The sequence below is a fragment of the Carassius gibelio genome, chromosome B4 (assembly GCF_023724105.1).
Source record: "Carassius gibelio isolate Cgi1373 ecotype wild population from Czech Republic chromosome B4, carGib1.2-hapl.c, whole genome shotgun sequence".
In the NCBI taxonomy this organism is placed as follows: domain Eukaryota; kingdom Metazoa; phylum Chordata; class Actinopteri; order Cypriniformes; family Cyprinidae; genus Carassius; species Carassius gibelio.
In genome coordinates, this window is record NC_068399.1 from 24026790 (window position 1) to 24039102 (window position 12313).

The 12313-nt window shown below is 40.1% G+C and overlaps 1 protein-coding gene across 2 annotated transcripts; it reads left to right on the forward strand.

Moving 5' to 3' along the window:
- Positions 1 to 358: 358 nt before the first annotated feature.
- On the forward strand, positions 359 to 8551 carry tmem168a (transmembrane protein 168a). 2 transcript variants are annotated; one of them, XM_052554896.1, is made up of 5 exons: positions 359 to 479; positions 1156 to 2320; positions 3484 to 3626; positions 5824 to 6089; positions 7462 to 8551. In XM_052554896.1, exons 2-5 carry the CDS (start codon positions 1232 to 1234, stop codon positions 8007 to 8009), a joined length of 2046 nt encoding a protein of 681 aa, XP_052410856.1. In that variant the 5' UTR covers positions 359 to 479; positions 1156 to 1231; the 3' UTR covers positions 8010 to 8551. The 2 variants fall into 2 exon arrangements, with proteins under 2 accessions (XP_052410856.1, XP_052410857.1); XM_052554897.1 differs by having other exon boundaries at positions 399 to 538.
- Positions 8552 to 12313: the final 3762 nt, after the last annotated feature.

Genomic DNA, 12313 nt, shown 5'->3' on the forward strand with positions numbered 1-12313 from the left:
AAGCTTGCCCATAAATACATAATAATGCATGGCTTTACGCATTTCTTCAAATCACTCAGCCCACAGATAGTAACACTTAATCGATAGCCACAAAACATTCACATTCTAGGACCTTTTATTTATTTGTTTGTTTGTTTGTGCAGGTTGCACATGCTGTGTGAAAAAAAAAAATCTGTATCCGAGTTAAAAAAAAAATCGAAATAATAATAATACAGCAATAATAATAGCTACAGAATGACTTTTTTTTTTTTTTAAATCATTGCTACTCAACAAATTTGTGCACTGGACTCAAAACATTTTATATATATCCAATAAACAATTAACTGTATTTAATATGACAACACCTGGAAATGGAAGTGATAAGCACAAAGTCGATGCGGATTTTATACTTCGCCTTTGTCCCGTCTCTGCTGCCGTAGTTCGGAGTCCGGAAGTATCATGGACATCGGGAAGCCAAAAACTCGTTGTTGTGAACAAATGTAAGAAATTTTCAGATTGCATATGTTATTTTTAAACGAAGATGAGATGAATTACATAAGTAAGTCGTTAATACTCACATTTCGAAGTGTTATCGCGATATATAAATGCCTTCAGTGTTTACAGTGATAAAGTTGAGTGTCTGGTCTGTGCTGTTCATGTGGCAGTTTCACATCTGACTTCTATTAATCCTGAACTTTGGCACTCGTATTGTATCGAACAGGATCGACCAACATAACTATTATGTATACATCGTTGTCAAAAAAATCGTATGATCGTTTTAATTTGGCAAAACCATCAAATGCTTAAAACAACTGATCTCCTCTCTCTTTTTGTTTAAGTTACATGTATATAAAGGTGACACCAGGGCTAGTTGTCACACCTTTCACTCCAGTTACAGTGAATATTACTGTTGAGATGTTTTTTAAATTCAGCATCTAAATATAAACAGTGTTCTGTACATTCATACAGTTTGTAGTGTATTCTGTAAAGGAAATATGCACATTTGTATAATTGGACTTTAAAGACAAAACCTTTGATTTACCAGAGTGAAATCATATATATATATATATTGCATGCTTGATCAATACATCAATTATATGAATGTGTTTTTGATATTTTTGTAATTGCATCACTGACTTTAGTACTAACACCCCTTTGTTCTATTATTAATTTTAGTGGAATGCATCAACATTGTCTTTCCTAGTCTTGGAGCAGTGAGGCCTAATCCTCTGTGATTATAGCCTATTCAAAAATGTCAGGCCAAGAGGAATCAGACAAGGATGTGGACATGTGGTCCTCCCTCCGCTGTCTGGGGTATCTCTCCAGCTTCAATTTGCTGGTAGCCGTGTGCTTGGGAATGTACGTACGATGGGAACAGACTGCAGAGCCCGTGATTCTGGTCATCTTCATCTTGGGTTTGTTCGTATCAGCCATAGCCTGTATCCTCTATTACTACTTTTCAATGGAGTTGGCCAGTTTAAGTCTCTTCCACCTGTGGTTCGGCTTCCTGCAGGGACTCCTGTGCTTCCTGAACAGCCCGTCTCTGGAGAACGACATAAAAGAGAAGGTTACAAACTACCTGTTGCTCTCTAGTGTGGCTGTTCGGACGCTTTGGGCCCTAACAGATCGTCTGTGCAGCAGCACTATGTATAAACCAGTCGTTCTCACCTCATGTGAGTTTCTAGAGCTCCTGGGATTCGCCGTCGCAAGCATCAGCTTGGTATTCCACAAATCGCTGTCCATGATTGCTCTGACATTATCGTTAACGGCCCTCATCATGGACCTTCGCATGAAGTCGCCCTTGGCTCTCCCTAATCTAGCCTGCTTTGCTGTGATCAGCGGCACTACCTTCTTCCACTCCTTGGAGATCCAAGCAAACCCCTTTGCGCTCAGCTGCTTCCTGGGCCGGCTTATCTGCGAGCCTCTTCTGGATGTGTACTTCAGCAGTTTGTCGGCGACAGAGCGCTGGAAGCAGTTTCTCTCAGCCGGTCGTCTACGGAGGAGATTTTCTCTGTTCCCGCTGGCATTCATCGAGCTGGCCTTCTTTGTGCTTTGTGCCTTGAAGCTGGGTAACTTGAAAGTTTGGTACCTGGTCATCCCTGGCTTCTGCATCTTTGGCCTTTTGTGGATCCTGTGCCACATGGTGTTCCTCGTCTCACTATGGTGCTTCCACACCAAGCTAAGCGAGTGTCAGAAGACGTGGGCAACCCAACGCTCAGAAACGCTCAGTTTGGACAGGATCATGGCCTCTAGGGGCATGCGTCATTTCTGCCTCATCTCTGAGCGGCTGGTGCTCTTCTGCCTGATGTCCACCATCATACTAGGGGCCGTCTCATGGCAGGTAAAGCATGTTGAATAATGTTTTCAGAATCATTCTGATTTATCTAGATATCATGAATCCTGTCCTTAACAGCCAGCGCCAAAGAACAATGAATTTGCATTGCCATCCTATCACTCAAACCACTTTAAAAAGGTGTCAATAGGCACATTTGTTTCATAAATGCTAGTAAAAAGCATAATTTACATAAAAATGAAAATTATGGCATTATGAACTTACCCTCAAGTCATTCTAAACCTCTGTGACTGGTTTGTCACCCTAACCCTAACACAAAATAAACACCAATAAAATAAAAGTCAATGTATCCAATGTATTTGGGGGGGGGGGGGGGGGGGGTTGTTACCAACATTCTTCAAGATACCTTCTTCTGTGTTCTGCAGACTAAAGTTCCTTTAGAATGACATTAGGGTGAGTGAATGATAACATAAATTACTTCATATTTTTATTGAAGTATTCTTTTAATATAGTCAAAATAATATATGCCATAATATCTTGTCTACACCAATAATTCATAGTGTTGGGGACAACTAATCCAGCCATCAGGCCTTGGGCACAAGTGCCAAATCTAACCTTTAAAGTAAGCCACTTACAGATATGAATGTTGCAATGAGTCAACTTTTCTAATGTTATCCAGCATGTAAAGCAAATGCAATGTTTCATTTTTTTTGATTATGGAAACAGTATATGCTGATGAGTCAGAGGTATATCCAGGCTGTAGTACCCTTGATTAAAATGAACAGGCCGGAGAACAAGAGGAATACTAGCATACTGCTCACTGAGGACTGCACAGTGTGCTCTATTTGTAAAGCAAATTGTATGCGAAACATTATGTAGCATGCAACAGAATAATGTAGAATTTAAATTTAGATTCACATGGCATCATCACATTGCATGTTTAATTTAGCATGTGGCATCTGATAAACTTAAAATTGAAAATCAATTTGAGCAAATATCAATGTTGAAATTAATCTAAACAGCTAGAGTAGTGAGCTAATACGCTATTGCCAGCATAGCCTCTTTTATTGTGATTTTGTGATCTTGTGTGCATACATCAAGATGTGCATGTCAGTCTTTTGAAACTCTGCCTTTAAGTTAGAGTGTGTTTGTTTGGATGTACCTCTGAATCCACTTCAGAGTTGTTGATCACCAAGGGTTCCTCTCCACAGGTCACTAATGGACTCTTCATGAGTGTGTTTTTAGTGGTACTGCCACTGGAGTCTCTGGCTCATGGACTCTTCCATGAACTGGGAAACTGCTTGGGAGGCACCTGTGTTGGGTATGCAGTGGTAATTCCCACTTGCTACAGCAGGTACATACACATATACACAACAGAGATACTGCATACAAACACATTTCACATTTCAAACTTACATGTTCAACCTGTTCAACTTCAGTCACAAGTACATTGCTAGAAATCAATACCATGCAAAATGTTTTTTCGTTGATGTGTTATATAACAAACATTAATACCTGAGAAACTGTTTTTCTTATGAATCATATTTCTTAGTTTACATGCACTTACATGTATTCATCTAGCAGAAGCTTAAAGTGACTTCCAACTGAGAAATACTTGTAATTTATTATAGAGTAATAATATTAGCAGCAATGCAAGACTGAACTTCAAGTGAAATTCCGTTTCGGAGAAAATACATTGAAAGGGAATATTTTTTATTATTATCTGAAATGCTATTATTTATGCTCGTGGATAATTTTTTTCTTCTGTTTGTGTCAATCCATATATACAAGGTAAATATCTGTACCCACTGCAAAAGTATATTTATATATTAATTATTAGTTGTTGAGTGGGCCATGGTCTACACTTGCATAGTATTTTTCCCCAATGTCCACGCACAATGCTTTAACATGACCTCTTTCCATCCTTTCTCTTACCCTTATACATAAACAGTTTTTCCTATTTTACTCTTAATACTTTGACAGTATATGCAAATGACTTCTATTTTGATTGGCCTTTATTTACCAGTATAGTTCTCGTTGTTCTTCAGGTGAGGTCAAGTTGTTGAATACTGAATAGATTTTGATATTTGAATCTGACCGTTGTTGTGTTTTCACTATGATGTAGATAAAGTATTTTAAAACAGCTTGTTTTGTTCATGTATCTGAATCAGGAAGATGATTGAAGTAATAATCATGATCACACTCTTGCTCATCTTGAATCTGCATCACCATCAGTCCTTTGCTATGTGTCCAGAAATAGAAGGGTGGAAAACCACCCCGGATTGGATCTTATGAACACATGTTAGCGTTAAATAAGCTCATAGCCTTTAATAAACTTGTCTATTGCTGGTCCTGCTGGGGGAAGCATGTGCCATGCATACTGAGAGAGCGAGAGTGGGGTACAGGGCAGGCCTTCAGTCGGGTCGCTGATTATGATGTCGATTTGGATGCAGCTCCACAGCCTCTTCACGCTTAGTATTCCAGCACTGTTGGTGAAAAGGCTCAGTGTGGAGCGGGCGCATGAGGGGAATGTAGCAAGGTGTAATCTTCCATTTGATGGGTACAGATCATGTTTTTACCATGACAAGGGCCTCTTGGGAAGATGAGAGGGAAATGCTCAGGTCGACAGGCTCGCCTTCAGCAGCAATAGCTCGTTTTCATTCTTAGCAGATGCTGTGGTACGGTTTCCTCTCGCATTTAAAAGGGAAGAAGCTCTGGCCATCCTCCAAATCTTCTGATGATTCACCCAGAAAGCATTTTAATAGTTTATTTAAAGTGTGAACAATTTATTAGCCCTTTTAGTTAAAATCTTGTTTATCTGTTCTGATAAATGCCTTGTTGCTAGTAAACTTCTTGTGAAATGGCATTTCAGTGAAAATTTTGCCTTGGTCATGATTATTTTTAAAATGTTGTGTTGGGGAATGAGAGGCGTTGAACCAGGGATGGGTTGAGCAGAAAAAATAGGATCAAACAGGAAAGCTACTAGATTGAGAGAGAAGAAAGAGTCCTGACAAACAAGCTCAGAGAAGCGGTCATTTATGCTTGAATAGATCAGCACCTGCCTGGGTAGTTTCATGGGTCACTGTGCCTTAGACTTGCCATTTCAGTCTTCAACGAGCATGGGAAATTATCTTTCAACACTGCAACCACAAAGAATTGGTCTTGGTTTTATAATCACAATCTTTGGGAAGCAATGGTATGGGGAGAATCATAATGGTCTTGGTTGCTAATTGTTGACTGTTCTTGGTGATATTTACCGCGGAAGCTTTGCTGTGCTCTTTTAGAAAGTCAGAACGGGTTAGGTTGACCCTGCGAGGAGCTGCTAAATTACAAAAAAAAGTATTACAAAAAAGAATTAACATCACTATGGCCTTTCTCCTTTTCTTTGTAACTTTTTTCTCCATCTTACATTTTCGAAACTTTTTTGAATTCACTTTCCATTGTGCTTATCCCTCTTCTTTTTTGTACATGGGTCAGTGTACACTCATAAGGTCAAGGTGACCCAGTTAGCAATTCAGAATCATTTTATCCTCTTTCTCCATGGGATGCAGTGCGGATGGACAGCCATTGCTGTTGCCTCCGGGGCAAGGCCAGGAATTGCACTCCACAGCTACTTTGAACGCTGTGCAGCGACTCTTCTCCCACCACCTCATCCAGACCTTTGGATGTGACTACTCCACCAGTCTAAGCCTGGAAACCCTGCAGGCCAATCTGCGCTCCTTTCTGGAGCTCTGCACCACAGAAGGCCCACGTCATGACACCTACATCCTTTACTACAGTGGCCACACACTTCCCAGTGGAGACTGGACTCTGGCAGGTAAGAGCTGGATAGCAGTTGCAATTTGTAGGGCAGAAATGATCTAAATTAAACAGAGTGAAGGTTATGAATTGTACAGTGTGTATCGGTGAAAATGTGTGTATGAAGACCCAAACTCAATTTATTTCTGTATGTCATGCACCAATCGGGAGTTATTCATATCACCTGTTCTTAAATGCTAAAATCAATATTGCTTTTTCAGGTCTTTGTAAAAGACATCAAGGCATGAATGCTTTTATTTTGGCTGGGCTTTAGCAATTTATCGTTCTGAAAGCTCTCCGAACTGTAAAGATATATCTTGGCACCATCACTCCACCATGCTTTATCTTCCTGCCGGTGTGTGCGTCCTGTAACTCGGTGAGGTATTAATCCTTATGAGCGATATGGGATGTCACAGCCTCTGTCATACTGTTTGATCAGAGCAGGGGGGTGAGAAACAGCCAGGAATCCTCATTCAGTTTTTGAACAAGGTTCTTGCAGAGCGTTATTCACAGTCTTTCCCACAGCATGGCAAACTGTCAGATTTCTTACACCTTTTCCGTGTTGCTCGCACTGTCTCTCTCCTTTCCCCTGCAGCAACAGCCAGTCACATCTTCACTTGCTTTATTTGTGAATGGGAATTTCTCGAGTTCAAGCTGCTGCAATGATGATTGAATAAACTCTTTTTTTGAACTAGTCTAGAGTTGGCAACCCCTTGGTAGTAAACAACCAAGGGCCAGATTTACTAACAGCTTGTGCCAGTGAAAACCATCTTTTGGCATTAAAGTAGTTCTGTCAGTATTTACTGAAGACGTGCAGCAGTGAAGAATTAGTGCTGACAAGTTGTGGACAGAGTTATATTCGCGCCTGATCTTACTGAATATGCATTTGTAGGAGTTTCACTACAGAGAGGAGAGTTTTCAAATGAATCACGAAACATGATTTACCTACGTTTGCTCTCGTCAAACTTACTGGTATTTGTGCCATTATTTAACACCCCAAATAGCATGTCTTTAACTGTTTTGTGCTAGAAAATGGCTGCATTTCTTGTTGCTAGGAGGAGGCACCACAGAGAACAGCAAGAGCGTGGTAGAAGGTTTTTTCCACGCACATTAATTTACTTGGAATGCCAGAACAACACATTATCCGAATCCTAACATATCCTAATGCTAATTTGCGCTTGGTAGATTTCATTGGTCATTATGGAAATTAGATGTTGCATATGTGTTCTTTAATTTGCACACTGTCAGTCAATCGCCCGTAGGAATTTTAACACCCATCGGCGCAGTATCGTAAAACTGGCCCCTAAGGTCTGGTACAGCCTCTTCTAGCCACCTGGTCAAGAAAATAAACTCCCTCTCTTTCCATTGATGACAACCTTTCTTGTTCACAGGTGGCGATTGCTTGCGTCTGCAGCAGATCCTTGATATGTGGAAGGAACGGAATGCCGGCTTCTCCTCCCGCCTCATCCTTGTCCTCGACACTGAGAATTCTGCGCCATGGGTGAAGGCGGTTCGAAAGGTGGAAAAGATGTATGTGGCAGTACAAGGAGCCAAGATGAGCCCCGTTCAGGATGCTGAAGCCCAGGAAGCCCCTCGATTGGGAGACTTCACCGCAGAGTGGGTGAAGTACAACTGCGATCCTGACAGTGGCGTGCAGTGGTCAGAGAGGGGTCGGGTCATCTCTGCTATATACGGTGTATCCAAACCCTGGAGTGACTACTCTCTCCACCTGCCCACCGGAAGTGATGTGGCCAAGCACTGGAAAACAAACTTCCCCAAGGCCACGTACCCACTGGTGGCTGTTGCGAACTGGTGCTGCGGACTCAACCTCCTGTGGCTATGTAGTGTGTGTTTGCGCTGCGTCAGAAGACTGAAACTTTCTTGGTTCCCTCCCAATATACTAGACACAGGGCAAGGGATTAAACTAGTCCGATCATAGGTGACCGGTTGGTTTGCCACTACACAATGTACATATATCACCATATATCTTTTCTATGCAATTGGGATATGCTTTATTGACTGTTGCCTTTAACAAATAACTTTAAACAGTTATGGACAGGAAACTTGGATCGCTCATTCTTCTGTTTATCTATGTGCCATATATACACAATATAGTCACTGTCTTCTCTCATATACAGCATTGTGACTATCAGCGCAGAGTGCCTTGTGTTAATTTATTAAGTTTTTAGTGGGTTTTCTAAGGATTTGGGTGAAATGTGTATTGCAATGTATTGGGTCTCAGGCAAAGTAAAGCAAGAAATTTAATTGTACCTTTTTAAAAGGTTGTTACTTTTTTTGACAAGCAGTAGAGCAGGTCTGAATTTAGTTGTTTTTCCAAGATCTCTAAAAAAGCCAATGTTTAAACCATATCATGCCATATTCTATTTTGTATTGTCTGTAGAGTTTTTGTGTTGAAGAGATGACTTCATTAATTATTTTTCAACAGACCAGTGTCCTTCAATAAAGACTGTTTAAAATAAATTAAGGTGGTGTTCTAGGTGTTTTTTAGTGATGATTAATTAGAATAGCTTGTTCTAGCACTACTGACTGCCTCGCTGTCAAAATCATTACAGTGCAAGGAAAAGTTCATTTTCTAAACTCTCACAATGTACAGTAAAAACAATAATCCTATACTGAAAATCCTTTCTGTCTCTTTCAAGCCAAAAAATGGAGGTTGACTGCATTTAGCACTGCACTTTTTGAAAATACATGTGCATCTCAATAAATCTGAATGTTGTGGAAAAGTTCATTTATTTCAGTAATTCAACTCAAATTGTGAAACTTGTGTATTAAATAAATTCAGTGCACTCAGACTGAAGTAGTTTAAATCTTCGGTTCTATTAATTGTGATGATTTTGGCTCACATTTAACAAAAACCCACCAATTCACTATCTCAACAGATTATAATACTTCATAAAAAGCATTTTTATTGAATTGTTGGCCTTCTGGAAAGTATGTTTATTTACTGTACATTTACTCAATACTTGGTAGGGGCCCCTTTCAGGTCTGGTGAGTTTGTTGGCCAGTCAAGCACACCAACACCATGGTCATTTAAACAAATTTTGGTGCTTTTGGCAGTCTGGGCAGGTGCCAAATCCTGTTGGAAAATGAAATCAGCATCTTTAAAAAGCTGGTCAGCAGAAGGAAGCATGAAGTGCTCCAAAATGTCTTGGTAAACGTGTGCAGTGACTTTGGTTTTCAAAAAACACAATGGACCAACACCAGCAGATGACATTGCACCCCAAATCATCACAGACTGTGGAAACTTAACACTGGACTTCAAGTAACTTGGACTATGAGCTTCTCCATCATTCCTCCAGACTCTAGGACCTTGGTTTCCAAATGAAATACAAAACTTGCTCTCATCTGAGAAGAGGACTTTGGACCACTGAGCAACAGTCCAGTTCTTCTTCTCCTTAGACCAGGAAAGACGCCTCTGACGTTGTCTGTGTTCCAGCAAATTCCTTGACACTTTTATGTGTGGAGGCTCTTGATGGCTTGACCCCAGCCTCAGTCCATTGCTTGTGAAGTTCACTCAAATTCTTGAATCAATTTTGCTTGACAATCCTCATAAGGCAGCAGTTCTTTCGAATTGAATGTGCATCTTTTTCTTTCACACTTTTTCCTTCCACTCAACTTTCTGTTAACATGCTTGGATACAGCACTCTGTGAACAGCCAGCTTATCTGACAGTTAATGTTTGTGGCTTACCCTCCTTGTGAAGGGTGTCAATGATTGTCTTCTGGACAATTGTCAGATCAGCAGTCTTCTCCATGATTGAGTAGCCTAGTGAACAAAACTGAGAGACCATTTTGAAGGCTCAGGAAATATTTGCAGGTGTTTTGAGTTGATTAGCTGATTAGCATGTCACCTTATTCTAATTTGTTGAGATAGTGAACTAGTGGGTTTTTGTTAAATGTGAGCCAAAATCATCACAATTAAAAGAACCAAAGACTTAAACTACTTCAGTCTGTGTGCATTGAATTTATCTAATACACAAGTTTCACAATTTAGAGTTTTATTGAATTACTGAAATAAACTTTTCCACGACATTCTAATTTATTGAGATGCACCTGTAAATGAAATACCAATGACGTTTTAATGCACACAATTGAGTCACCAATATCCCAATGTACACCAGCTTGAGTTCCTTTTCCATGAAAATTCATGGTCACAATATCCTGATTCAGAACATAGAGAAAAGGGTAGAGTAATGAGATGAAGCACCTGACTCTGTTTTATATATAGCTGTAATGCAAATATATAGCATTTCAGTTATGTGAAAACAGGGCATGTAATGTCATGGAAACAGTGATTCTGTCAGTTTGTTCATTCTTGTCCTTTAGAGAGCATGACCTGCGTTTCACTGCAGCTGAACACATCTCCCAGGCAACATTTTAGAGTCACTTTCATGCATTTTATTAGTTCAGCACAGCAGGTGGGTGAACTACGGCTACCTTACCTTGAGGCTGTTCTTTCAAAGTGAGGGGGAAAACCTTTCCTTGCGTGTCTCTTAAAGGTATGTCAGTTTTATTAACTACCCTCCACAACCAAATTCCTACTACTTGTTGACATTTCTCTGTTGTTAGCAGAGGCTGAGTGTAGCATCTTTGCTAAGGTCAGTGATTTACAGTATGTACATTCGGCAGAATTGTTTTATGCAGAGATTAGATTAAAGCTAACTTCATCCTCTGAATAGCATTGCTCTGCTTCATCCCTAGAGGACTGCTGAGTCAGATCACGATGAACAAACACACACACACTCATCTGGACCTTGTGTGTCTTTCCAAATCCAGATACATCAGCTGTGAGTAAGCAGATGTCAGAGTCATATTATGAAATTGCACAACTGGGTCAGAATCATAACATGGAAATGCACAAGGTGCTTTCCACTCAACAAATAATTAATTTGAAGATATTCAATGCATGTTTAAAGACTTGATTTCTCATGAGAGCATGCAGAGACTCATGGCTTTTACCAGAGACAAATCAGTTGTAAAAAAAAAAAAAAAAACTATTATTTTGTTTTAAATTATATGCTGATTGTGCTGGAGATGCCAATTCTAATCCTGCTCAGAGCGAACATTTGAGAAGAATTGGTGCCATGACCTGGAGGGGTTGACTGTAACAGAGTCCAGCTAGTAAGTGCTATGCAGGTAAACCTCACTCCTTTCATCTCAAGAGATGCACTAGCCACTGAAGCTAGGGGCCGCAGTGTTTGGCATCCTTGTTAGCACTCCTGCCTCCCATGGCAGAAATGCCATTTCAAAATGCACTTGTGGTGAGTAGAATCAAAGAGGTTACATTAGAGGCTTCTGCACCATGTAGTTCTAATAATTTAGGACTAGGAGCTAGCCATCTTGGTGGTTCCTAGAAAACCAATTTCTCCCTCTGTTTTTTTTTTTTTTTTTTTTTTTTCTGGTTGCATTCCCACCGGCAGGAGGGATTCTGAAGCAGCTGACAGCAATGTCTTTGTTTGAGGCGTTTATGGATGTTAACCGTTGAATAGAGGACATTGTGATCGGAGCTGTTTCTATTGCGTGTCGTGGGTCTCGTAATAATGGAGATGGAATGTAAACGCACAATATATGCGATTGAAAGGGCCTGAAAATCTGACTGAATCACCTATGACAATTTGCAGTGTTGCATATCACAGTGGCTGAGAAAAGAACACAATGCTGCAATAACAGGTTAATAAAATGTTTGTTTTTTTATACATTTGGCCAATCAATGTACACTTACTGGTAATTCCTATAAAACTGTTTTAGACCCTACTCTGAAGCAGGAGCTAATTTAGTTTCCCCCAAATGGATTTCCTAGAACTTAAATCGTTCCTAGTTCCAGTGGTGCGAACACACCAATAAATGGGTACTTCTTCTAATAGTTCTAGGAACTATGAAAAGATTCCCCTTGTGCGAAACCCCCTACTGACATCAAGAAAATAACTATGACATTAATTATAGATGCACACAATAACATTCTGTTTATCCTAAGTGCACTGTAGTTATGCCATTTACTGCTTAAAATACATTAGTTAAAAAGTATCCATTGCATGATCCCCTCTAGTGTATATGGTCTCAAAGCTCATAGCTCATCATTTCAATTGTGATTTCAAATTATTTATCTAAACAGCTGCAGTTGAATAGCTTGAATTAAAAGCGTTGATGTAGCCAAATAACCTTGCAAGGGTAATTAGCTCACCTGTCATGAGCAAAGCGAGGCAGAGAGACAGAGCGATGGCAGA